Genomic DNA, 26,000 nt, shown 5'->3' with positions numbered 1-26,000 from the left:
GGACCACCTAGATGTATTGGTGATGGTCCCCTCAGACCCTCTCCGCTCCCTCGACTGGTGGCTGACCCCATCCCTAGTGTGCGTGGGGATGCCATTCCATCCAGAGCCACCATCAATGACTCTAACAACCGATGCATCATCCCTGGGGTGGGGGGCCCACTTAGGGCACCTACGTACCCAGGGCCTCTGGTCGTCCCAAAGCTGTCACTCCACATGAACGTCCGGGAGTTGAGGGCAGTCCGCCTCGTCTGCCAGGCGTTTCACCGACGTCTGCATGGCCGTTGTGTTTCCGTACTCACGGACAACACAACGGCCATGTACTACATCAACAAACAGGGGGGAACCCGTTTGTCTCCCCTATATCAGGAAGCCATTCAACTCTGGGACTTCTGCATAGCCCAGTCGATAGATCTGGTGGCATCCTTCCTCCCAGGGGTCAAGAACACGCTGGCAGACAGACTCAGCCGATCCTTCCTATGCCACGAATGGTCGATCAGACCGGATGTCATCCATTCCATCTTCCAGAGGTGGGGATTTCCCCGCATAGACCTCTTCGCGACCAAGTCCAACAGGAAGTGCCAGGAGTTCTGCTCCTTTCAGGGTCTCTCTCCCGGGTTGATCACGGACGCATTCCTCCTGCCATGGACCCACCACCTATTGTATGCCTTCCCTCCGTTCCCTCTGGTGCACAAGGTCCTGTTGAAACTACGCAGGGACAAGGCACATCTAATCCTGATCGCACCTGCGTGGCCCAGACAGCACTGGTTCACCGCCTTGCTGGACCTGTCTGTGGACCCTCCAATCCCCCTCCCTCTCCACCCAGACCTGATCACTCAGGATCACGGCAGGCTCCGTCACCCAGACCTACAAGCCCTCCACCTCACGGTGTGGCTCCTGCATGGCTGAATGCGGCGGAGCTCAGCTGCTCCGCACCGGTCCAACATATCCTCCTTAACAGCAGGAAGCCGTCCACTCGCTCAACGTACAAGGCCAAATGGAAACGCTTCTCTGGCTGGTGTGCTACTCAGGGGGTGAACCCTACGCAGGCCCCGATTCCCACGGTCCTAGACTACCTCTGGTACCTTAAGCAGCAGGGCCTGGCGACATCCTCCTTAAAGGTGCACTTAGCGGCCATATCCGCCTTTCGACCAGGAGAGGGTGGCCGCTCCGTATTCTCCCACCCCCTAGTCGCTAGATTTGTTAAAGGCCTGGAGCGTCTCTACCCCCCCGCACGCCGCCCTGCTCCCACCTGGGACCTTAACGTGGTCCTAAACAGACTCGCGCTTCCACCATTTGAGCCACTGGCGACTTGCTCGCTCACGTACCTGTCATGGAAGACGGCCTTCTTGGTGGCCATTACATCGGCCAGGCGGGTCTCCGAGCTGAGAGCTCTCACAGTGGACCCACCCTACACTGTCTTCCATAAGGACAAAGTACACCTGCGACCCCACCCGGCGTTCCTCCCTAAGGTTGTGTCTGCCTTCCACACTAACCAGGACATCTTCCTCCCGGTCTTCTTCCCGAAGCCCCACTCCTCTCGGAGGGACCAGCAGCTACACTCCTTAGACGTACGCAGAGCGCTCGCTTTCTACATTGAGCGAACAAAGCCGTTCCGGAAGTCTCCTCAGCTCTTTGTGGCTGTCGCAGAATGGATGAGGGGCCTACCAATCTCCTCCCAGAGGATTTCCTCCTGGGTGACTGCATGCATTCGCGCATGCTACGATCTAGCTCGTGTCCCCTCTGGCCACCTCACGGCACATTCCACGAGAGCTCAAGCATCATCGGCGGCCTTCCTGGCGCACGTGCCTATCCAGGAGATATGCCGTGCAGCGACCTGGTCATCAGTCCACACATTCACCGCACACTATGCACTAGTCCGTCAATCAAGAGATGATGCGGCCTTTGGCGTAGCAGTTTTAAATACCGCCACATCTCACTCCGACCCCTCCGCCTAGGTAAGGCTTGGGAATCACCTAACTGGAATGGATATGAGCAATCACTCGAAGAAGAAAAGACGGTTACTCACCTTTGTAACTGTTTGTTCTTCGAGATGTGTTGCTCATATCCATTCCAAACCCACCCTCCTTCCCCACTGTCAGAGTAGCCGGCAAGAAGGAACTGAAGGGTGGCCGGGTCGGCTGGGATATATATGGGGCACCATAGCGGCACCACTCCAGGGGGCGCCCAGCCGACCCGCCTGGATTGCTAGGGTAAAAGTTTCTCCGACGAACGTGCACGCGGCGCGAACACACCTAACTGGAATGGATATGAGCAACACATCTCGAAGAACAACAGTTACAAAGGTGAGTAACCGTCTTTTGTTAGAACACTGGACTGGAACTTAAGAGACCTAGATTCTCTTCCCAGCTCTGTAACTGGCCTGCTGGGTGAACTTGGGCAAGTCTCTGTGCCTTGGTTTCCCCATCTGTAAAAATGAGGGAAATGATACTGACCTGCTTTGTAAAGTGCTTTTAAGGTCTCCTGACAATAAGATTATTAAATCTTGGCCAGCTGAACTTTCAAAGGACATTCCTAGATACGAGTTTCACCCCTCCCCCCACAATAGAGCAGTTATGGTGGCAGTGCCCATTTGCCTATGGGCCCAGTATCTCTGGATGGATTACAGTGTCATCCCACAAAGTATGGTCTATGTCCTACGGGAATTTGGAGAGTGACCTCCCCACCAGCAGTTCTCTAACCTGGTTCCCTAGAGTAGTGCTCCCAAAACGGAGCAAAAAAAATTTTTTTTTAAAAATCATCTCTTCCTTGGCAGACCAGCCCATCCCCGGTCACTGAGGTCTTGTAGCAAAATACCTCCTCTAGATGGCCAGACCTAAAACCATAGGAATTAGGGATGGAGAAGACTTGTTAGATCCAACTTCCAGCCAATGCTGGATTGTTCCCAAGAGTATATTCTTGGATGGCTTTATCATCTCCAGTTTTAAGTATATTCAGTGATAGGGCTTCCAGTGGGACATTCACTAGGTTTCCACAACCCTTTTGACTGATTCGCCCGTTGGTCCTTTTCTGGAAATGTGACTGTGTCGGAGTTGGGGGTGGGTTTTTTTGTTCTGATTTTTAACAGCTTCGTCCAGTATTGTGCTAATTTCTACCACCGCAAAGATACAAAGGGATAGGGCAATTAAAGCAAAACAACATTGAGTGAGAGGAAACCAACCTTTTTCCAGAGCCAAGATGTACCCATTCTCTGCCAGTGGCTGTATTGAAGAAGGCTGTAATTCAGGCTCATTTAGATCACACCAAAACCAACCCAACCAGTTTTTATTTTCATTTCATCCTCAATATTCATATTTGCTCTTGGAAGTTAATTTCCAAATTATCCAGAATTCAGATTACAATACTCAGAAGTGCAAAGTACTACTAGCACTCAGAACAGAGTCATTTACTGTAATGTTATCAGGAAATGTTTTCCCTCAAAATTCCTGATTTATTTAAGGGAAGAAAAACACTCTTGGAGATTTTAAAATAACTATGGAAGAAGAAGGTAGAAAGGTACGACAACACACACTCTGGAAATAGAAATGTAGAAATAAGCACTGGCATGCCAAATACCCTCCATAGACATCTATCTGATTGCACTTCCTTACATGTTTACCTGCTTACCTGATGTGCTACAAGTAACATCCGTCACTTTTTTTTATTTCTTTTCTTGATTCATGGTTATCAACAATTGGCATTTGTGCTACTCAACAACCACAACTCTGTGTACAGTGTCACCTCCAGCACAGATACCATGCTGATGAGCACAGTTACGGATACCTAGACTGACCATATTGCATCATCTCATTGTGACACAGTGGGTACATCTACACAGCAGCCTGGTGTGTGATTTGCAGCTCCCGTAGGTGTACTTCTGGTCTGGACTAGCTGTACTTTAGCTAGGTCTGCGAAGCTTCTGGCTCCAATACACGTTGGTGCAGTCCGCATCACTATTTTTTAGCAAGCTTTTTATGTCACATGTTATGTCACATCCTAACATGAGGACACTGGGTTGTGATGCTGTACCGTGATGTCACGATTTCACTTGTGAAACCATGAACTGTGCCACCAGCCTCATATGTCTTTTCTTTTTCTTCTTATGAAAAGTGTCACATTATAACAACCTTGCGGCCATTCATCTCTAAACTAAGGGCTAGACCCTGCAAGGGCTGAGCACTTGGGTCTGATCCAGTGAAAGTCTTAAGATGCACTTAAAGTTAAGCACACACGTAGCCTGACTGAAGTCAATGAAACTATGCAGATGTTTAAAGTTAAGCACCTGCTAAAATGTTCTGCTGAATTCAGCTAGAATGCTTGATAGAGGCTTACATCGATATAGGACACTCAACTCACATTCCCCATATCTGGAGATTCTTAGTGACTATATTTTCCTCTCAAGCTGAGCAGGCAGAAACACGCTACTGACTGCTGCAAGTTCTTCCAGGGTTGTTTTGGTCTGGAAGCATCTCTAAGTTTCCCCGCCCCCCCCCCCAACGGTTCGTTCAGGGCTAGTCTACACTACCGCTCTACATCGGCCCAGCTGCACCGCTGGAGTGCATCTGGCGAAGACGCACCATGGCAACAGGAGAGCTCTCTGCTGTCAATGACATTACTCCACCTCAACGAGAGGGGGAAGCAATGTCAGCAGGAGAGCGTCTCCCGCTGACCTAGCGCGCGGCATGCACACTGCTTTAAGTTGAGTTACATCACTCAGAGGGGTGCCTTTTTCACATGCCTGAGTGACGTCACTTACATCGACTTAAGCGGTAGTGGAGATGAGCCCTCAGCGAAGACCAGAAAAAGTGAATGGACTCTTGGAATTTTCCAGTGGTGCATTATTGTGTTTTCTCATGTTGGCAGCACCCTGCTCTGCATTGCAGTGGCTGTTTTGCTTCTTGGCTAGGGCCTATGCTCATCTTGCCAAAGCTGCCTTGTTGGAACTTCAGTCTGCACCTTTGGGCTGGCTGTAGAAAAAAGTAATATCCCGTCTCGAAATCTATCTGCACTGAAGTGCATCGCTGAGCATTTGTGCACAGTTTGGTCTGTTTGGTCCTTTGCCATCTTTACTCTTGTAAAATCATAGAAACTAGTGACTGATGGAGCCACCTTTCCATATCCTCAGCCAGTGCTGGCTTGTTTCCTGCAGTGTGTTCTAAAATGTCTTGGCCAAAGTTGGTAAACTGGTCTGATCCGAATATTAAATCTGCTGAGCAAGAAACACTGCCACTGAAACATTTAGCTGACTTTGCTCGTGTTAAATATTGGTTTGTTGAAGCTTTTTCCTACATCAGTAGCAAGTAACCTTTCAGAAAGACCTGCTGTCAGCATAAGCAGTCTTCCCCTTTTTTGTAGGAACATAGGAATGCCCATATACCAGACAGAACAATTGTCCATCGACCTAGGTCTCTAGCATCCTATCTCTAGCATCCTTTACTAGATGCTTCAGAGGAAATTGAAAAATTCCTGGTCCAGTACACAGTCGCATTCAGTCCAGTTCTGCAGAAACCCATTGGATTGTCTCCTTACCAGGCAGTAATCAGTGGTGTTCTGTTCTCACTTGATTCATGTGTATCCTTTTTGCAATGGTATAATGCAGCAGTGTGCTTTGAAGTACCAGCATGCCATTGGAGCATTGGTGTTGGAGCTTGGTGAAGTGATTAAAGCAGGGAACTTGGAGCTAGGACTTTTGGGTCCTATTCTTAGCTCTGCCATGGAAGTGCAGTGTGTGTGCATGGGCCCATTACTCAGTTTACCTAATGAAACATTGACACTTCAAGGGTAATATACTTGGTGCATCACTGGAGTTATGTTTCTCCATGATATACATGATGCATCAGATAGAGTCAAGGCAGCTGATGAGAGAGGGCAAGGGAAATTTCCGCAATATATATTAAAGGTCGAATAGAGCTGTAATACAATGGCAGGTTCCAGGAAGGCGCACAGGCATGCAGGAATCTGCAGGTGCATTACGATGCAGAGCTGTTTCCAACACCTCATACTGTCAGATGGAATCCTGTTAGTTCCCACTTGCAGTATTACAGGGACAAAAAGAACTAGGGCCTGAGACAGTGTGTGGTCCTCTAGGGTAAAAACTCTAGGAACAACCCTACAGAAAGCTTAAGAGATTTATGTTTGGTTGTTGACAGTAAAGACAGACTCCAGGAAGGGTAGGAGGTAAGTTTGGACCAGATCTAGGGTGTGCATGTCCCGTTTGCAGCAGAGTGGGGACTTCACCTGTTTCTTTGAGTTCTACGGGCAATTTCCTTTTGCTACCTTGCTGACACATACCTTCCCTTTCTCTAAATGTGGACAGAAAACAGCAGCTCTTTTCTTTTTGAAAAACAAAATATTTTCTAACTTGGAATTTACAGTTTAATATGATTGGAAACCTGTTCCTGTTAACATGCAATTGGTGAGGTCACCTCGGTACAGTGCCATCCTGAAAGATGCATGTCAAAATATTGCCAGCTGGTGTCTGCCAGGAATTCTCCAGCAGAACACTGAATACATGACAAAACCATATGGAATGCAGATGGCGAGACACAGGAAGCTTAGGGCTGGTCTACACGAGGGAGGGAAATCGATCTAAGATACGCAAATTCAGCTACGTGAATAGCGTAGCTGAAGTCGAAGTATCTTAGATCGAGATACCTACTGTCCTCACGGCGCGGGATTGATGTCCGCGGCTCCCCCTGTCGACTCCGCTACCGCCGTTCGCCTTGGTGGAGTTCCGGAGTCGACAGGAGCTCATTCGGGGATCGATATATCGCGTCTAGATGAGATGCGATATATCGATCCCCGAGAAATCGATTGCTACCCGCCGATACGGCGGGTAGTGAAGACGTAGCCTTAGAGAAGGAAACCAGCCTCCTGTACAAGTCTATGTCCTTTCATTGATTTAGGAATAATAGACTACCTGGTTTGGGCTACTGGCTCCTATTGCTGAGCTATAGCTCTCTGAGAAACAATAGATATATGACACTATGTATTTTTACTGCCCATTCCAAGTCCTGCTAGCTACTACAGTTAGTGCAACCACTAGCTCACATACCATCTCCAATTTCTTCCCTTCAGAATCATCCATCTGGGCTGGTTGGAGAATTTTCTATCTGAACTTCAGTCTAATGGAAGACTGGATTTTTGACCCAAAAATGAACATTTTACCAGAAAGGATCTGTGTTTCTTGAAAAAAATTCAGTTTCTCATTGGAAAACTAAAGTCTTGATAAACAAAAAAAAAAATTCAACTTTTTGGCCAGAATTTTATTAGTTTTCAGTTGCCAAAAACTGGGGAGAAAGCAGGGTTTTTTAATGAAGAGTCAGAATTTTCTGCAGGAAAACCCCTTCATTTTCCAACCAGCTCTCTCATGCAGATCTCAGTGAATTCCGTTCCTGTTTGGAGAAACTGCCAAATATTTTAAGGCAAAAGTTTGGATTTTGTTTGAAAGAACCACAACTAACATGAATATAAAGATTTTCAGGACACTTACATTTCAAGGAAAACAGGAGAAATTTGCATTGATTTCTCACACACACACACTTTTTAAATATCATCATCCTACACTTTTACAAACTCAAACATAACATCATCATTCTAGTGCAAATGAGCCAGAAAGTGAAACTGAACATGCATACACTGAAACTGAGCAGTCTGCTTTCACTGAGTCTAAACTGAGTTGAATCCATGCAAATAAAATTCATGAATAATGAAAAGTAAATGCATTTTTGTATTCCAGTTTTAATCAGAAGAGATTTTTTTAAAATATATTAATTTAATCTTGAAAGTGCCTCTTAAATTTCGGTCTGCATAAATGGTTAGATTATTTAGCCTTTTTTTGCAATGAAAATTGAGTTTTTCCTGAGATTGAAAAATAGGCTGTCTTCGCAAAAATGTAGCCTATTTGTTTGGCAGCAAAATCAGGCCTCTTAAACTGGCTTAGAAATTCTAACTTTTTCTTTTCCAGATCTATCTTTAATCACTTTTCTTAAATCTTTCCGTGTTTTAAAACTCTTGACTAGAGAGGCTGCAATTTCTTGCCACCAGGGGATCAAATTATGTTTTTGGTGAAGTCACTGCATATCTAGAGTCACTCCACAGACTTCAGTGGAATGATTCTCATGTAAACTGGTGTAAGGACCTGATGCTGTAGAAGCCAACGGTGGAGCTGGATCAGGCCCTCCTTGAGAGTAGATTTGACCCTTTGAGTCTTCTTTTCTGAAACAGCACTTCCCACTCAGTGCCCACAGGCCTGCTAGTGATAGTAGGGTCTGAAAAAGTGCTTCTCCTGCCTGGGCACAGTGTGGGTGATCTTGTGAAGCATTAAATATAAAAAAGGGAAATCTGAAGAGAGGGCCCTATCTCTGTCTGGTGCAATGCACAGCAAGAAAAGGACCGTTTTAAAAAAGAAATGGACTATCGTAAGTGCAAAGTTACCCAAAAATATTCCGCAAACAATGGTGAACTTTTCCAATTTGATTAAATGTTGCACATACACACACCTTTCTGCAGAAATTTGCTAACACTTTCTTTTCCATACATTGCTGAGCAATACCCAAATGGAAGGCATCAGTGGACAGAGGCAACAGCTGTGGAAGCTGAAATCCACTGGTCATCCAAAGGACGGGTGTGGCAGTGCAGACTTCCCCCATGCAACCCTGGAGACATCACTCAGTTCTGACTGGGAAAAACTCCAAGCATGGAGTTACATTGGTTTAAAATCAGTGTGAGAACAGAATCAGGTCCTTCATCTCTAGGGATGATTTGCTAGCATAGTCTCCAAGGCTCATTTGACCTCTCTGAGACCGCCTATCTATTACAACCAGTTGTAATCAGGCGTGCAGGGGGGGAAGTAGGGGGGGAGTAGGGTAATTTGCCCCAGGCCCTGGGCCCCAGAGGAGCCTCCACGAGACTATAGTATTCTCTAGTATTGCAACTTTTTTTTATGGGAGCGGCCTCCAAAATTGCTTTGCACCAGGCCCCCTGAATCCTCTGGGCGGCCCTGGTTGTAATGGTGGGTTAGTGGGTTCCTGCAAACTGCTCTGAGACCCACCCACGCATTTCACGTGTCTCCTGTGAACACCATCTGGGATCCAGGTTTGAACTAGAGGGAACTAAATCAACTGTCTGATTTCTGAGGAAATTAGCACAAAAGCATGTGTGGTTTTTTTTGCTTCATCATAATATTCTTTTTAGCCGGATGGCCTCCTGTAGTAACAGCCTCCTTTGAACTCAAACCCATATGGGAGTGTAGTGACAGGTGAACTGTACAGAAACCTGTGGGAGTCACAGGGCACTTTCTGCCTTTGGACTGTGTCTAAACAACATGATCTAGTCCACAGAGACTGGATTACCCTCACTCCTAGCAGCAGTCCCTTCAGGACAAAGTTTGAGGCATGTTGGCGGAGTCTGTGTGGACAACTAGCCTTCTTTTCATCTATGCAGAATCTGTTCTTTGGACAGACAAAGGATTTCAGTCTCCAGAGCTGTCAAGCTGGCATCTTTTACCATCATTGAGTTAATTTAATAATAATATATATTTTAAGTGACTTAAAACAGCTGAGGAAACCAAAACCACACGTATCTCCTTTGTTACACGCAAACCCCAAAGTCCACATGGAAACTCCATTCTTCTCTAGAAGTTTTTCTGCGCTATAAACCCTCAGTTTCCTCCCAACAGCAGCCACACTGAAACTTATTCTTTCACTCGTGTTGCTCTGAGCATCTAATAAAGTGGTCTCAGATTTGGACATTTCACTCTTCCAGATATTGAGAGTGTGTGTTAATCTCCTTTTGATCCTTTTATTTATTTTTGTTAGTTCTGATTTTTGACTATTGTAACTGATTTGTACCATATTTGTCTCTGCTGCACACATCTATTTGGCTGCTTTCAATCTCAAGTGAGTATCACTTTATAAATATTAAAAAAATTAATATTTGATACTCTTACCCTTTTGTTTTATTTTTATTTTTTTAATGTCTCCTACTTTTATCTCGAGTCCAATATATCCATTTGTGTAAAGCACTTTTATGGGCCTTCTCATAAAAATACAGCCAATGCTACAGTGTTCTTTAAGATGGGCAATGAACAATTTAAAGCAGTAGAAATCGCAAATATGTCTGGTTCTGGAAAAGCTAAAGGTTATCGAAAGAAACTTTTAACATTGTAAAGTCTGGAGTTAATCAAACCAAAAGTCACATTAGTTCAGTTTTCCCTTCCTTTTCTCTGGTGGTGAAGTATTGTTTTGGTAGCATCAAGGGCTCTGATTCTAATCCAGCAATCACTTCTCCTTCATTAATTATCTTGTGTAGTTCATTGGGGAAAGGAATGACAGCATCTTGAGGCAGGACATTAGATGTTATGTGTTTGCCACCTTCAGAATTATAGAAATATTGGGCTGGAAGGGACCTCAGGAGGTCATCTGGTCCAGTCCCTTGAGCTGAGGCAGCACTAAGTCAACTTCAAACCATCTCTGACAGGTGTTTGTCTAACCTGTTCTTAAAGACCTCCACTGATGGGGATTCCATGACCTCCCTTGGAAGCCTATTCCAGTGCCTAACTCTCCTTATAGTTAAACAGTATTTTCTAATATCTAATCTAAATCTCCTTTGCTGCAGATTAAGCCCATTCACTCTTGGTTCTGCCTGCAGTGGTCATGGAGAATAATTGATCGCTGCCTCTTTATAACAATCTTTAACAAATGTGAAGAATTGTTAACTGGATGGGTGGCCCATGGAGACTACAGCTCCCATGATGAATCTATGCCTGCCAAAAGAAACCTCGTGACTTTAACAAGTTCATCTGCAGCAGTGAGACAATTAGGTTCAAAACTCATGTAAATATGCATAGGGTTTTTTCTAGTAAATTAATCCTTCTGCAGGGTATTCTTTAAGCAGGCAGTGGGTGTTGCTTACAACAGAAATTCACAGCTCATATTCAGTTCCTACTTCTGAGTCATTCTTCCTCCTTAGGAAAGTCACTTAACCTCTCTGTCCTTCAGTTTCCATCTATACAATAGCTGGAATAATACTGACATACGAAGGGTGTTGCCGCTTAGTTAAGCACTTTAAAATCCTCCACCAGAAGGTGCCAGAGAAGTGCTCTAAGTACCATCCTTAGTGCTGCTGTTTTGTTTTTCTCCATTCGGGTTTCCAAGTGTGAGAGATCCAAGTCTCTCCATCCATTTTCTCCTTGAAAAGGGCTGGGCGTGGTTAGAGAGGGAAGCCTCCTTCTTGCAGAGAGAATCCAGGATGGCAACGGAAGAGATTCACCCTAGATGAGAGGTGACTTGTTGAGCAAATGCAGCTTCTGGAGGGAGAAGGGTTTCTTTTTTCACAGCTTGTTTCTGAAAAGGTGGGCCCCGGTGGATCTCTCCAAAAGCCATAAAGTTCTTGCAGAAGGAGTGACCCTCTAAGAATGAGGGTAAACCCCCTCCAGAAGAAAGAGACATTAGGTTCTCTCCAGCACCCTCTCCCCCAAGAATGGCAATTCTTTCTGATGGACATCTTAACTTTCAAACTATGATCCCCTCTCCCATATCACATCCAGAAAAGTGAAGGCTTTGAAGAAAGGACCCCATCTGCGTCATGCATTCTCTGAATTGGTGGTAAGCACAACTGTATGTTATAATGGCAAAGAACACAATAAACAACTAAGGGGGCATTCAGGGAGCTGGGACAGGTCTCCTAATGGATGGTGGAGGGGCTTCCATTGGTATATCTCCCTGGGAGCTACCCAGAAAACCAAAAGGGGTTCTTTTATATGACCACTCTTTTCTTTAGGCTGAGAGGCAACGCTTGTGACAGTGACCTAGGTGGCAGCCAAATGTGGTCCATGGACCAAATGTGGTCATTTAAAGTGGAGGGGAAGCCCACTGACACCACAAATCCGAAGATGCATGGGAGCTGAGTCTGAGGTCATGTGACCTAAGGTGAAGTGTTGCACCATGGGACCTGTAGTCTCCATGGGCCGCCCATCCTCAGATATTGAAGGAAGATGCAATCTGTTCCATTTTCTTACAATGAAGTGCATCTCTGGGGCTCCTGGCAATGAGGCCCTCAGGGGGTATTTTCTGGTCTAAATGAAAGGCCACACACCATATTAATCAGGGAGAAGTCGCTGCTGGAGTTAGAACCAGGGTTTACTTTCTAGCTCCCAAAATCTGTGTTCTGCCCTTCGTGCTGGGTTTCACTCCTGGGTCCCGTCCCCCTCCCTTTCCAACAGGTCTGTAATAATGTGCTTATCCTAGTCTTCATTACGTTCTTTCCCTTCCATGTAGACAGAGCTGTCTAAACGACCCACAGCTGTGTGTGACACTAGGGCCACGTCCAGACTACTTGCCGTATCGGCGGGTTAAAATCGATTGCTCGGGGATCGATATATCGCGTCTAATCTAGACGCGATATATCGATCCCCGAGCGCGCTTATATTGATTCCGGAACTCCATCAACCCCAACGGAGTTCCGGAATTGACAGGGAGAGCCACGAACATCGATCCCGCACGGTGTGGACGGGTGAGTAATTCGATCTTAGATATTCGACTTCAGCTACGTTATTCACGTAGCTGAAGTTGCGTATCTAAGATCGATTTCCCCCCCGTAGTGTGGACCAGCCCTAGGTAACCCTTGCTGGGAATGGAACACAGAGTTTTTTGCTCTCTCCTGGGAATGAAAGGGCAGTTACTGGTTCAAGCCAGCAGGGTCCTCTAGGTTTAAACAGGATTTCCATGCTGGATTGAATTTGACTATTTGTTTTATATATATATATATAAAACCTTAATAACTAACTCTTTTTCTGCAGTGAATACAACATTGTTCAATGCTTCAGCTCCGCTGGCACCAAACAACACTAACATTTCTGTGGTAAGTACTTTTGTTTTATGTATATTCAAGTAGGGAGTAGCTGAGCCCTCTGGATCCTTTCTTAGCCCAGAAAGAAAGTAAGTGGGACAACTGGAGATCCGCCGGCTAAATCAGTCACTCACTCTTCTTCCAGGGATGCTATCAAAGCCTCCAGCAACCTCTTTAGAAATCAACTTCTTAGTTATATGACTTGCCAACCGAATGAATTAAATCACAGCATGGAATTAACGTGCAGCTTTGGGGAAGGAGCAGAATGGGAACTGTGTCTCTCTTCGTTCCAGTTGCATTGGCCTTCACGTGCCCAACCAGGATATTATAAACCACCAAAGAACAGACTGAGCCAAAGAATCCACGGCAGTGCCACGCTGGGCTAGTTAATCTCTGCTGTGTGGCTGTGTATGCAGTGCATGCACAATCAGTCAAGCACTTCTAAAGCATGTACCTCACCATTGAACGTGAAGCCTCTCTATGCACAAACTTGCACTGGTTATTTAAACCAGAGCAAACCTCTGCATGGACACGCTTATTTCCATTTATGAGCAGATGATTTCAGTTGAATTTAAAACTATTCATAGCTGACTTGTTTGAAATTGAAATGAGCCTGGTTTAAACTGAAGAAAGACCCTCCACAGTGGTTTAACTCAATTTAAAATCACATTTTAAGTTAAACCAGTGAAACTCTGTGTGCTGTGGCTTAAGGAGCTCCCAGCCACCTGGGACATGCAGCAGAGCAAGGGTTTATCTACACACAGTTATTCAGGAGTAGCTAGTAGACTTTAAATTCACACCCTACTTTAGTCCAAGTTAACTTTCAAGGCTAGACAAGCCCTTAGAAAAGTTGCACCAATTTATAAACCAGTTTAGGGCTTGTCTACACTCACAAGTTAGAGAATCCAAGACCATGGGACAGAGTGTTACTGTTAAATTGGTGTGTATTTGACACTAGCCAAGATACAAACAATGACCAAGACTTTCAGAAGTTGAGTGATTCTGGGTGCCCACCTTGCGGGTGCCCAACTTGAGATACCTTAAAGGGGTCTGACTTTCACGGGCAGGTGCTGAGCACTTTCCAAAAATCAGGCCTTTTTTAGCAGTCTCAAGTTGAGGATCCAAATATCACTAGGCACTTTCTGAAAAATCTTTTCATACCTGGGCACCAGACAAGCTCTGGATGCCTCATTATTAGGAGACATGGGTCTTATCTGGTTTAGCGCTGCTGACATTTAATGTCACGACAGTGGTCACCCTTAACAACTTTCCAATTTTGCTGTTGGATGAAGGGATATCGTTACTTGTATTTACTGTTATCCTTATACTTGCTGTAGGAAATACGTTGAATACTACAAATTCTGAAATAAAGTTGATTCTGAGCCAAATTCTTACGGATGATGGTGATGTGTTGCACTGTATATTTGATGGAGCACTTTAACTTTCCCCAGAATTATAATGGTGCTCCTAAGCAGTGCCATATGACTAATTGTATTTGCATGCACATTAGAATTGCTCAATATATTAATAATATTTTGGTTTATTCTCTTCAACACTTTGATTCCAAGTACAATGCTATTAATGTAACAGCTCTGGACTGGACCCAGCTGAGTAAGAAGGAATGTCTAAAGTATGGCGGAAGCCTAGTAGGGAAATCCTGTAAATTTGTTCCTGACTTAGCCCTCATGTCCTTCATCCTCTTCTTTGGGACCTATTCCATGACTGTAACTCTGAAGAAATTCAAGTTCAGTCGCTACTTTCCTACAAAGGTAAGAAAAAATACAAAGACCATGAAACCCATCTATATTTCAGTTTCCACCATAAGTTGTAAGCTGGTCCCTTTCAGAGAGACACTGGAACTTGAAATACAGATTGTGGCCTCCAATCCTGCCTTTGGATCTGCATGGACAGACTCTCTTATGCCTGTGTGTTGTCCCATCAAAGTCAGAGGGCTTCTCTACAGGCACAAAGGTTGATTTGGGTAGATCTAATTGCAGGATCAGGGTTTTATTTAACAAATGTGCAGGTCAGAGTGGGGATGTGCGGAGAATATGAAAAAGAAGAAATAGAAGCATGCAAGATTTCTAGTTTGGGTGTTTGGGGTTTTTATTATTATGAACATCTCTTTAGTTCGCCCCATGATTTTTAATTAGACACCTATTCAAAGGAGATGTGCAATAGAGTACAGAAGATTAGTTTTATTTTATAGAAATCCATGCAAACATTTTCATATTCGCTTTTATCCTTCCCTTCCACACACTTTATTTTACAGCAACAAAATTCTGAGCTTAACCTATCCAGCAGGTGTCCTTTACATTATTAAACATGAAAGAATTTTAAATATCCCGTATGCTGCTTGCTATGGATGTTCTCTGTTGATTTTTTTGCATTTCACCTACTTTGGACAATGAAAATCTATGAAGCCAGGTTTGCTTTTATTTGTGGTCCATTTCTCTTACAGATGTAGCAATGTTTGGGGCTGCAAACACTGCATACTGCTTTCACTGGGATGCCTTTTTTGAGTTGTTCTTTTATTGGTCTTAGCTTTTATAATGGCAAGTTTTTAACAACATTTAAAATTCAGGATAAATTTAAGATGCCCATATATGTTTCACTTCCCATTTCTGTGAAGTCTGCATCTCTCTAAAAGATTCTTGAACTTTTTCTATGCATACGATTCATTTAAAAGTAGCAGAATCCAAGCCACTGCTGGCTGATATTTCTGCCAATTATGAGGAATAGAGGCTGATTCATGTTTCTGGGTTTATTTTTTCTATATCAGATAAATGAACTTTCTTCAAGCTTTGCATTAACTTGCTAAAAATCTACAAGCTGCTGCCATTTAAAAACCCTCTTCCAGATTTCAGTTGAGGATTTGATGTTTTAATAAAGCAATATGCCAATATTGCCAACCTGAAATCATAAGCTTTTTTTTTAACTGTTTTATTTTAATTTGCCTTCTGATTTGTGAGCTTTTAAGCTGTGCTTGGGTCACATTTCCAAGCTCTTCTCCACAACCAGAAGGACTAGGAACAGTTAAATGAAAGCTGAGAGTCTCACATATTCACATGACTCCAGGAGCTTGGGATTTAATAACAAAATCACGAGAACTGGTAATGCTGATGTGGATGCTCTGACTTACACCAGTGCAAATCAAAAGTAACTCCTTTGACATCAACAGAGTTATACCTGTATGAAAAGGAGATCAGGCCTGTGTGTCTCTTAATGTCCCAGTGGTATACTGCATGCTTGGAGATCTGTAAGCCACTCTGTTTAACCAGCCTTTCCCTCCCAACCCCATCTGCCTCCAGGTCAGGGCCTTTATTGCTGATTTTTCCATTGTCTTCTCCATTCTGCTGTTCTGTGGAATAGATGCCTGGTTTGGCCTGGACACTCCAAAGCTGCATGTTCCCAGTATAATTAAGGTTTGAATGTAGTGGTTTTGAGGTTCTTTCCTCTCCTGATTTCTGTCCCTTCCAATTCCTTTCCAGCTAACCCTTGAGACTGTCCTTCCAACAGCTACATTAGGAATGGGATGAAAGGGATTCAGTTTCCAAGACACTTTATTGGCTGATCTGATTTTTCAATGGTGACATTATTAGCAAAAACATTTCTTGAGCACCTCATCTCCCCCAGCCATCAAATTTATGGACATTGAACATCCAGCCTCAGTGATACATGTGCAAACATCACATAGAAAGAAGTTTATCCTTGGCACACAATATATATTGATTAGAGCAGGTGATGGGAAGGTTAGGTAAGTGGTTAGGGAGCCCGGATGGGACTAGACCTGTGGTCAATTCCCTTCTCTGCCACAGACTTCTTATGTGACCCTGGGCAAGTCACTTAGCCTCTCTGTGCCTCAGTTTCCCCTCTGTAATATGGGGATAATAGCATCCCCATTAAAGAATGGGAGGTGCTCACAAGGTAACAGAGTCCATATGAGTACCTTAGGTAGATATTCATGATTCATTAGGGAATGACTCCGACTCCTGCTGAGGCAAGATGATATTGATATCAGTAAATATCCATTCCGTTTCTCTGTTGAAATGAATTGGCTAACACTATGTCTCACATGAATTATTTTCATCTCTGATTAATGCTCAAACTCCGCCACTTTTCTGCCTTTTCTTTGTGTTGATTTGTGTTCTCTCCCTCTCTCTGTAGCTACGTAAACTTATTAGTGACTTCTCTATCTTCATGTCCATACTAATGTTTGTTGGTCTCGATGTATTGTTTGGACTGAATACTCCTAAACTGCAAGTGCCTACTGATTTTAAGGTAAAAGAACTAGCGTCCCTTTCGAAGTATTCAGCGCTCTCTGACAATATGCATATTGCTACAAATCTGTGGCTGTGTTAGAATGTTACTTATTTATTGTTACTGTTAATTATTTTATGATAATAGGGCCTGGAGGGGTAGTGGTGTAAGGAACCCCTGATGGACGTAGCTATGTTGACCTCACTCCTAAATGTAGACCAAGCCTATGCATAAAGCTGTGTCTATGCTGCAGGGGTGTGAAGAGGTAGTGCTAGCAAAAGCTCCTAGTGTAGACATAGCTAAGCTGCGTTTTTACCAGTCTAGCTTGTTTCCCTCGTGTGGGATGGTTTAACAATGCCAGTCCAGAGCGCAGCTTTGCTGACATAAGCAGTGTCCATGCCAGGAGCGCTTTGCCCATATAGCATACCAGTACTCTTGTACCAGGAAAGTGCTCCTACTGTAGACGTGGTCTGTGACTCAAGGCATGTCTACACTACACAGGCTAGAGTCCCCTTGTGGAGATGCAGTGTATACTAGCAAAAGGACTCTTGCTGTTATAAGCTATAACTACACGTTTTGTCGGCATAGCAGTGTCTGTTAGAGGTGTGTTTTTTCACACCCCTAACCAACATAGCTATGCTGGTAAAACTTTGTAGCATAGATCGGGCCATACAGTAAATAGATAGGAGGAGCATGAGATGCAATGAGACAATGTTTGTCACTATGCTCTATACTAGGGTCATTCAGAAAACCATGCTGGAAGGGAGGCAGAACGCCTGCAGCACTTCCAGCTGCCAAAGCCCAGGCCCCTAGCACTTGAGCAAAAGGAGGATCCCTTCTATGTTAGTGGCACAGTGCCTGTGACTATGACCCACATTTGAACAATTCTAATTCCATCCAGTAGGGGGAGGTGATGTGTGTGCCTGCTAGCCAGTTCCCCACACTGTGTTTGTGGGTTGAAATGGTTATCCAGTGGCTCAAGAGGGTGGTGGTCAGTTCCCAATGTGAATTAGGTACCGATTGTCCTGGAACAAGATTACATTACACTCCCAACAGACTCAGGTTTTCGTACTCTTCCAAGATTTCATACAAATTTGCCCAAATGCAATGGCATTTTCCTGAAATTTAATTTTTACGACCTGGAGTCAGAAAGCAGCATGCAATAACTCTTGCCTTGCTCTGTTTTCAGCCCACTCGCTTAGATCGAGGATGGTTTGTGTTCCCGTTCGGTAAGAATCCATGGTGGATCTACTTGGCCAGCGCCCTGCCAGCTCTGCTGGTTACCATCTTGATCTTCATGGACCAGCAAATCACAGCTGTCATAGTCAATAGGAAGGAGCACAAACTGAGGGTATGGCTTTTAACAGTATCTGGAACTGGTGTAAACCTATTCAACGAACCACAGAGCAGACCAGAAACTAGGCCATCTTCTACCCTTGATTACACGTGTGCTTCAACAGAAGTAACATGGCACGTGTAAGGGTAAAATTTGGTGCTCTGTGGATTGGAATCAGTGCTTACCTATCCATTTGTTCATTTGGGATGAGCTTCTCCCCTGGACAGAAGGACAGAACTGTGCTACTGAAAACTAGGGTCTAGGTGGGATTCAAGAAGTTCATGAATCCTGGGCTGCTCCTTTTATTCAACAACATCCTTATTTAGTCTCTGAGGTTCTTTAGACAGGGATGTTCAAAGGCACTGAAGGGAGTTTGGCCTCCCGCTTCCACTGAAACTTTTATTCAAGGCAGAGTAGCTGTAATTATTTAAGTGTGGTGTGTCCTGGTGCATTTTAAAGTGTGTTCTCTGAAGAAACGAATCTTAAATCTTGGAGCAATGTGGAGAGGCGATTGAGATTTTGGATGTGAGCTCTGCATTGTGCAGATTATCAAAGGGTGAATTAGCAAGGTCCTACTACAACAGAATGCCAGCATGTCACCCCCCCATATGGCCACTAAAACTATGGCTGTTTTGTTAACCTTTTGAATCTTAATACCAGGGATTAGCTGCAAAAACTGAGCTCTTTGATTATCAAGATAACAAGGTATGGGAGGGATATAAGCCAAACTCTAACAGGAGGTCAGGGGCGCAACTGCAAATGATTCGATAATTGTCCACGCGGGGATATCTTACACCTTCCTCTGCGGCAGCAGATGCTGCCCACTGTCAGAGATAGGATGCTGGGCAATGTGGAACGCTGGTCTGATCCAGTCTGGCAGTTAGAGAATCAGCTCTTTGGGGCAGGAACTGTCTTATTGTTCTGCACAGCGGGGTCCATGACTGGGGTTCCTAGGAGCTGTGGGAATACAAATAAATAATAATCCCTATGTTCTCCTCAAACTGGTTCTGTTTTCAGGTGCAAACCCTTTACACTTCATTGGGGTTTTCTGCTGAAATTAGACCACTTCTGAAATTCAAGGGAGAGAAACTCAATGGGAGCTGCGTGCTGAGCTCCTTTGCTCTGCTCTTGAAAATCCCACTGGGAGCAGTGTTAAACATTTCACATTCTGGAGCAGAGAGGATGGGGCCAGCCCCCCATTGCCTAACCAGAAACCTGCTCTGTTGCAGAAAGCGGCAGGTTATCACCTGGACTTGTTCTGGGTGGGGGTCCTGATGGCTGTGTGCTCATTCATGGGGCTGCCTTGGTATGTAGCTGCCACGGTCATTTCCATAGCTCACATCGACAGCTTAAAGATGGAGACGGAGACCAGCGCGCCAGGGGAGCAGCCGCAGTTCCTGGGAGTGAGGTGAGGACTCTCACAAGGCCATGCCACTATCTGTTCACTTCCAAGTCTAGCTTGCAGCTACTTTAATTTGGAGAGCGGAGGCTGAGGGCACTGCATAGCAGCATGCGGGTCAGGGAGGTTGGAATCCTGGCATGTATCTAGCTACAGAAATAGGAGCCACATTTCCAGCACCTCCAATAGTTGATACGCGATATTCCACAGAAGAGCTGTACTTTGCACCATCTCATTGCAGGGCAATAAATTTTGGGTGCCTGTAAAGTGATTGCATTAAGTGCCTCTGGGTGCAATGGGCAGGGTGCAGCATGCAAACCTTTTTCCTCCCCACCTGCCCCAAACCTCTTTGCAGTAAGGGCAGACCTAAGTAACAGACCAGATTCTCCCCTGCCCTTTGTGTCTTTTGTAGTCACTGGCTCCCAGGCATAGTGACTGTAAAACACACCCAGAGCAGAGCTCTCCGCACTGGTACTAGTGTGTGGCAAAATATGAAGAATTGGGTCCACTGGCTGGGCTCTGTTGACAGTGTGTGTGGAGGAAGATGATTGGAACTTGTAATGTTCAGCCAAATTAAAATGGAAACTCCCTGATTCCCAAGCTCTCTCCATGCCATCCAGCTCCTGTTCTGGACCACATGGACCATGAGCAGGAAAAATCACAGTAGCATTTCAGCTTGGGTCCGAAAGCATCTGGTCTCTCTCTGTAGCTTAAGATGTGGCAGCATTACCGCCAACAGCCCCTGTTTTGCTGGGAGTAGATGTGTGACGATGGAACACAGCAGAGGGAAAGGCCTAGAATATACTGTGTGCCGGAGTGCACAAGGGTTAAGTTCAGGATGAGCCAAAGACCCTGCCATAGATGTGGAGCCTTGCAGCTCTAGCAGCAAAATCAGGAGAGGCTCAGGATTGGCTGAATTTTGGCACATTTACCAAAGGATGCAAGTCCCTTCTTCAAAAGGAGGCTAAGTCTCATTGAAAGTCAGTGGGACATAAGGGCTTTCCCTTTTTGAGCTAAACTCCTGTCTGGTGATGTGATGACTTTGGGAGTGCCACGAAAGTGCTTTTAAGGCCCTCTAAAATGTTGCAAACTGGGGTGTTTGCAGGATGGGGTCGAGGCAATCTCTCTGGATTTGTTTTGCCTAAAACTGGATCCTCTCAAACGCTGCGGGTTTTAAAGTTTGACTCAGACCTCGAAGGTTTCTGGGTTTTATTTCTCACAAAGAAAAGAATATGGGGATAGGGGGAGAGAGAGAAATTCAATAAAGAAACGGGTTGACAAACAGATCAGAGTAGGAGAGAGTTAAGGATCACACCAGGGAGACTGCAACAGGAGCAGAGAGCAGAAGAGAGGAGTGATGTAATGAAAACCTAACTAGAGGCAGGCTGGCTGGCTATCACCATATATGTCCATCTGTCTAGATTCCTTTCTGTAGATATCTGGCACTATAACAAGGTCATCTTCAAAGGCCAGTGGGTCTGTGGCCAGCTTCAATTATCAGACCCAGCTGGAAGGGGTCAGGGGTTTTCTATGAAGGGCTGAGAAAGCTCAGTTGAGAGGAGGGAGCCAGAGGTGGAGGTTAGTGCTTGTGGCAGGCGCTGGAGTTAGGGGGAAGAGATGAATGGGGAAAGGCCTCTGAGTCCTGCAGCCTGCTTGGGTTGTGAGTTTTGTGTTTGAATGAATAAACCATGTCGTGAGGCAAGGGCCTCCTAGAGACTGGGCATGGTGTTGGTCTTTCCTGGGCTGGGGAGACTGGCCAGCAGCCCCACACACGACCATTGGTTCTTAATGTCCCAGCCATTCATTTCATCATAGGAACATAAGGCAAACACGAGAAATTGTCCTGCTCCAATGCCGCATTTAACTCTGCCTGTCTTTGTTCTTTGCCAGGGAGCAGAGAGTCACCGGAATCATTGTCTTTGTCCTGACTGGGATATCTGTCTTCCTGGCTCCAATTCTGAAGGTAAAATTTCCTCTTTCTACTTCACACAACATTCTTCACTGCACAGTTTGCTGATGAAGGCCCAGGGGCCCAGTCAGCGTTCAGATATCTATAAGACACCAAGCAGAATACAAGTTGTGCTGAAATAATGACCCAGTGAGGTATTGTGGGGATACAGTGGAAAGCTCTTCTTATTTTGCCTTCTGGATAACTGTGCCAGAGAAGGGTCTCGGAATCCCACAGCATATTATCCCATGCACTGGATCGCAGCCTAGCTCCCATTCCATTTTGGCTCGCTATGCTATGTGCCATGGTCACTCAGAACTTTATGTGGAGAGAACGCAGATCCTTCTTCTCCATGCCACTTGAGCTAAAGAAGAATCTTTTTAGTGAAATAGGGCCTATGATACACAGTTGTGCAGTTCTTTCTGTCTCGTAGAAGGAACACTAACCAGTTGACCATAATAGTAGTAATCTCTTCTTGATATGAGTACCAAATAAATTCACGATGGCTTTGACTATTACAGGGTTTACAAATGAGCGTTAGTCATTATTTTGAAACTGTTACCATCAGATTTTCTAGGTCCTGTACAAACAGCAAATAGTGATCTAAATGTAGTAAAACATTGTAGCCCTTGGTGGTTCACTAATGCAATGGCGGATTAGCCACTGGGCCAACGAGGCCCATGCCCGGGGGCCCTGGGCCAATTGGTGGGCCCCGGAAAAATAGGCACCCCCTTACCCCAACCTCCTCCCCAGCAGGAGCGCCAGGGGAGGGACGACTGCAGGCGGAAGAGGTGGGGAGGAGCCCTCACTTGCTCTGGCCCAGGGCCCCACAAAATGGTAATCTTCCTCTGCACTAATGTGTCAGCATCTCTTGTCAGACCTGACTCACTCACTACACCTAACACACTGTTCTTCTTCGAGTGATTGCTCACATCCATTCCAGTTAGGTGTGCGCGCCGTGCGTGCACGTTCGTCGGAAACTTTTTACCCTAGCAACTCCAGTGGGCCGGCAGGTTGCCCCCTGGAGTGGCGCCGCCATGGCGCTCGATATATACCCCTGCCGGCCCACCCGCTCCTCAGTTCCTTCTTACCGCCGTGTCGGTCGTTGGAACTGTGGAGCGCGGCATAGCTGTCCTCCACGTCCCTAGCTCTCCTTGTTATCTCTCGTTATTGTTATAGTTGTTAGTTAGATCGTTAAGTATAGTTAGTAAGTAATTAGGTGTAAATAGTGTTGTAGATAGTTGTTCGCCGGGGGCTGTAGCCCTTCCCGGCACCCGGCACCGGGCTCATGCCTGGTTCGCCGGGCTTTAAGCAGTGTGCGGCCTGTAAGAAGCCTATGCCTACCAGCGACCCCCACGACGCGTGCCTGAAGTGCCTGGGGGAATCGCACAGATCGGACAAGTGCCGCATCTGCAAGGCTTTTAAGCCCAGGACAAAAAAGGAGAGAGACCAAAGACTCCGGACTCTCCTCATGGAGGCAGCACGTGACCCGGCGGCTTCGCAGGCCGTGATCTCGGTGCCGGCACCGGATCGCACCGGCACCGGGAAGACTCCCCGGCACCGACCTTCTCCGGCACCGGGTGCAGAGCCGAGACCGTCAGCGTCTGCTACTCCAGCCAGGCAGACCCGACTGGAGCGCCCGGCCTCGACATCGGCCGCGGCGCCGCCGGCACCGTCGACTCCGGGCCCGGCGGGTCCGTCGAGTCCGGTGCCGCCAAGCTCCCCCATAAGATCTGGGGTTGAGCTATTGGTCCCATCCACGCCGGAGACCTTCGCCTCGGCACGGGACCTTATTGCCTTGACGGAGCCTACTCAGCTGCCACCCCCGGTACCTCTGGTGCGGGTCGCATCTAGAGGCAAGCCCATGATGTCGGCACCGTCTCGGGACTCGCGCTCGCGGTCCAGGTCCCGACGTCATGGCAGATCAAGATCCCACCGCCGCTCGCAGTCCCGGCACCGCTCCCCTCGGCGGTACCGGTCGCACTCGCGGCACCGATCGACCTCCAGACGGTCGCGGTCTGACTCCAGCCGCCGATACCGGCACCGTGACTCCAGGAGCCAGTCCCGCCGTCACTCGCCGCACCGGTCGACCTCCCGGCACCGAGCTGGTGGCAGGTCCCGGTCCCGGTCGACCTCCCGGCACCGCGTCGGTGGCAGGTCCCGGTCCCGATCCCGGCACCGAAGCAGCGGCCAGTACCGGTCCAGATCCCGGCACCGAGACAGAACCCGGTCCCGATCCCGGCACCGCTATGACTCCCGGTACCGATCCCCGGCACCGAGAAGATCTTCACTGCCGACCCGCGCAGACCCTTACCAGCCAGGGTCGGCCCCGCTGTGGCTTTCTAGGCAGCCGTCGGTGTCTTCGCAGACAGACAGCGGGTATGCGCTGGGCACCGACCGGCAGGCGGCGCTCTTTCAAGACCCGCCGCAACAGGACCAAGGCCCGCAGCAGTGGGGGTTTTGGACCCCATGGGCATACCATCAAGCCCAGGGCCCCCAACAGCTTCCTGCTAGGCCTGCGACGGCGGAGCACAGGGTGCCGGAAGCCTCGTTGTCTCGCCCCCCTCCCTCCCCGGATGGAGAGGAAGGGTCCAAGCAGCAAGACTCCGCTCTGTCTCCTGAGACAGAGGCGAGGGCCGAGGGGGACCCCCCATTGGACACTTTCTTGCCGGGGGTCTCCTCATCCTCCTCCCCTGATGAAGCGGTGGCTGGCACCTCCTCCAGTAGCCCCCCCCCCCCCCCCGCTGGATCTCAGGGCGCACCAAGACCTCCTTAGGCGAGTAGCTCAGAATCTGAGCCTACAAGCCGAGGAGGTCTCGGAGATCGAGGATCCGATTGTCACCATCCTCTCGTCGGATGCTCCCACCAGGGTCGCCCTACCCTTCATTAGGACGATCCAGGCCAACGCCAATACTATCTGGCAGTCACCGGCCTCCATCCCCCCTACAGCGAGGGGCGTCGAGAGGAAGTACATGGCCCCCTCTAAAGGCTATGAGTACCTCCATGTCCACCCGACACCGTGTTCCCTGGTGGTGCAGTCGGTGAATGACAGGGAGCATCATGGACAGGAAGCTCCAGCCCCCAAATCCAGGGAGGCCAGGCGTATGGACCTCCTTGGACGCAAAGTCTACTCGGCTGGGGCCCTGCAGCTCAGGGTTTCGAACCAACAAGCCCTGCTCAGTAGGTAAGCGTTCAACTCATGGGTGGCAGCGGACAAATTTAAAGAGCTGCTGCCGCAAGACGCCCGCCAAGAATTTGCGGCCATCCTAGACGAGGGCAAGAAGGTTGCACGAACATCGTTGCAAGCTTCTTTGGACGCTGCAGACTCGGCTGCCCGCACCCTCGCCTCGGGGGTAACGATGCACCGTATCTCCTGGCTGCAGGTCTCTGGCCTTCCACCGGAGCTCCAACATACCATCCAGGACCTCCCGTTCGAAGGCCAGGGCCTGTTTTCGGAAAAGACAGACCCCAGACTTAAGAGTCTCAAGGACAATCGGGTCATTATGCGCTCCCTCGGGATGCACACGCCGGGAACGCAGCGCAGACCCTTCCGGCCACAGCAGCAACAGCAGCGCAGGCCATACCCCCAGTTCCGCCAACGGCAGGACCTCAATAGGCGCCGTGGCAGGAATGGAAGGTGTAGGCATTCGGGGAACCAAGGGGGGCAGAATCAAGGCTCCTCTAAGCCCTCGCCTGGACCCAAGCCTTCATTTTGAAGGTGCGCCCGAGGGCGCAGTAACAGTTTCCCCCACGGATCCTTCCCCCCCGTTTTCCAACCGCCTTTCGTTTTTCCTTCCGGCGTGGACCCAAATAACATCGGACCGCTGGGTCTTGCGTACGGTGCAGACGGGATACCGCCTGCAGTTTACATCGTTTCCTCCTTCCCGCCCCCCTTCCTCGTCCCTCTTCAGGGACCCCTCTCACGAGCAATTCCTTCGACAGGAGGTACAGATGCTCCTCAACAAAGGAGCTATAGAGGCGGTTCCGGAAAACGAGAAAGGCAAGGGGTTTTATTCCCGCTACTTTCTGATCCCCAAGGCCAAGGGAGGCCTCAGGCCTAACCTCAACCTGCGAGAGCTCAACAAATACCTGGTGAAGTTGAAGTTCCGCATGGTATCCCTGGGGACCATTATCCCATCCCTGGATCCAGGAGACTGGTACGCCGCCCTCGACTTGCAGGACGCTTATTTTCACATTGCCATTTGGCCACA

The 26,000-nt window shown here is 47.3% G+C and overlaps 1 protein-coding gene across 1 annotated transcript in view; it reads left to right on the top strand.

Annotated features, from left to right (window-relative positions):
* Positions 1-26,000, top strand: part of SLC4A5 (solute carrier family 4 member 5) — a 172,147-nt gene that overhangs the window by 123,948 nt on the left and 22,199 nt on the right. Inside the window, exons 15-20 of the mRNA XM_050939747.1 lie at positions 14,415-14,615; positions 16,158-16,271; positions 17,014-17,127; positions 18,296-18,457; positions 19,672-19,850; positions 21,732-21,804. Of these exons, the coding sequence (XP_050795704.1) occupies positions 14,415-14,615; positions 16,158-16,271; positions 17,014-17,127; positions 18,296-18,457; positions 19,672-19,850; positions 21,732-21,804 (843 nt within the window). The remainder of the gene's footprint in view (positions 1-14,414; positions 14,616-16,157; positions 16,272-17,013; positions 17,128-18,295; positions 18,458-19,671; positions 19,851-21,731; positions 21,805-26,000) is intronic.

This window comes from Gopherus flavomarginatus, chromosome 2 (assembly GCF_025201925.1).
Source record: "Gopherus flavomarginatus isolate rGopFla2 chromosome 2, rGopFla2.mat.asm, whole genome shotgun sequence".
Taxonomy (NCBI): Eukaryota; Metazoa; Chordata; order Testudines; family Testudinidae; genus Gopherus; species Gopherus flavomarginatus.
The sequence above is the reverse complement of the archived record's forward strand: the minus strand, read 5'-3'. Positions and strand labels throughout refer to the sequence as shown.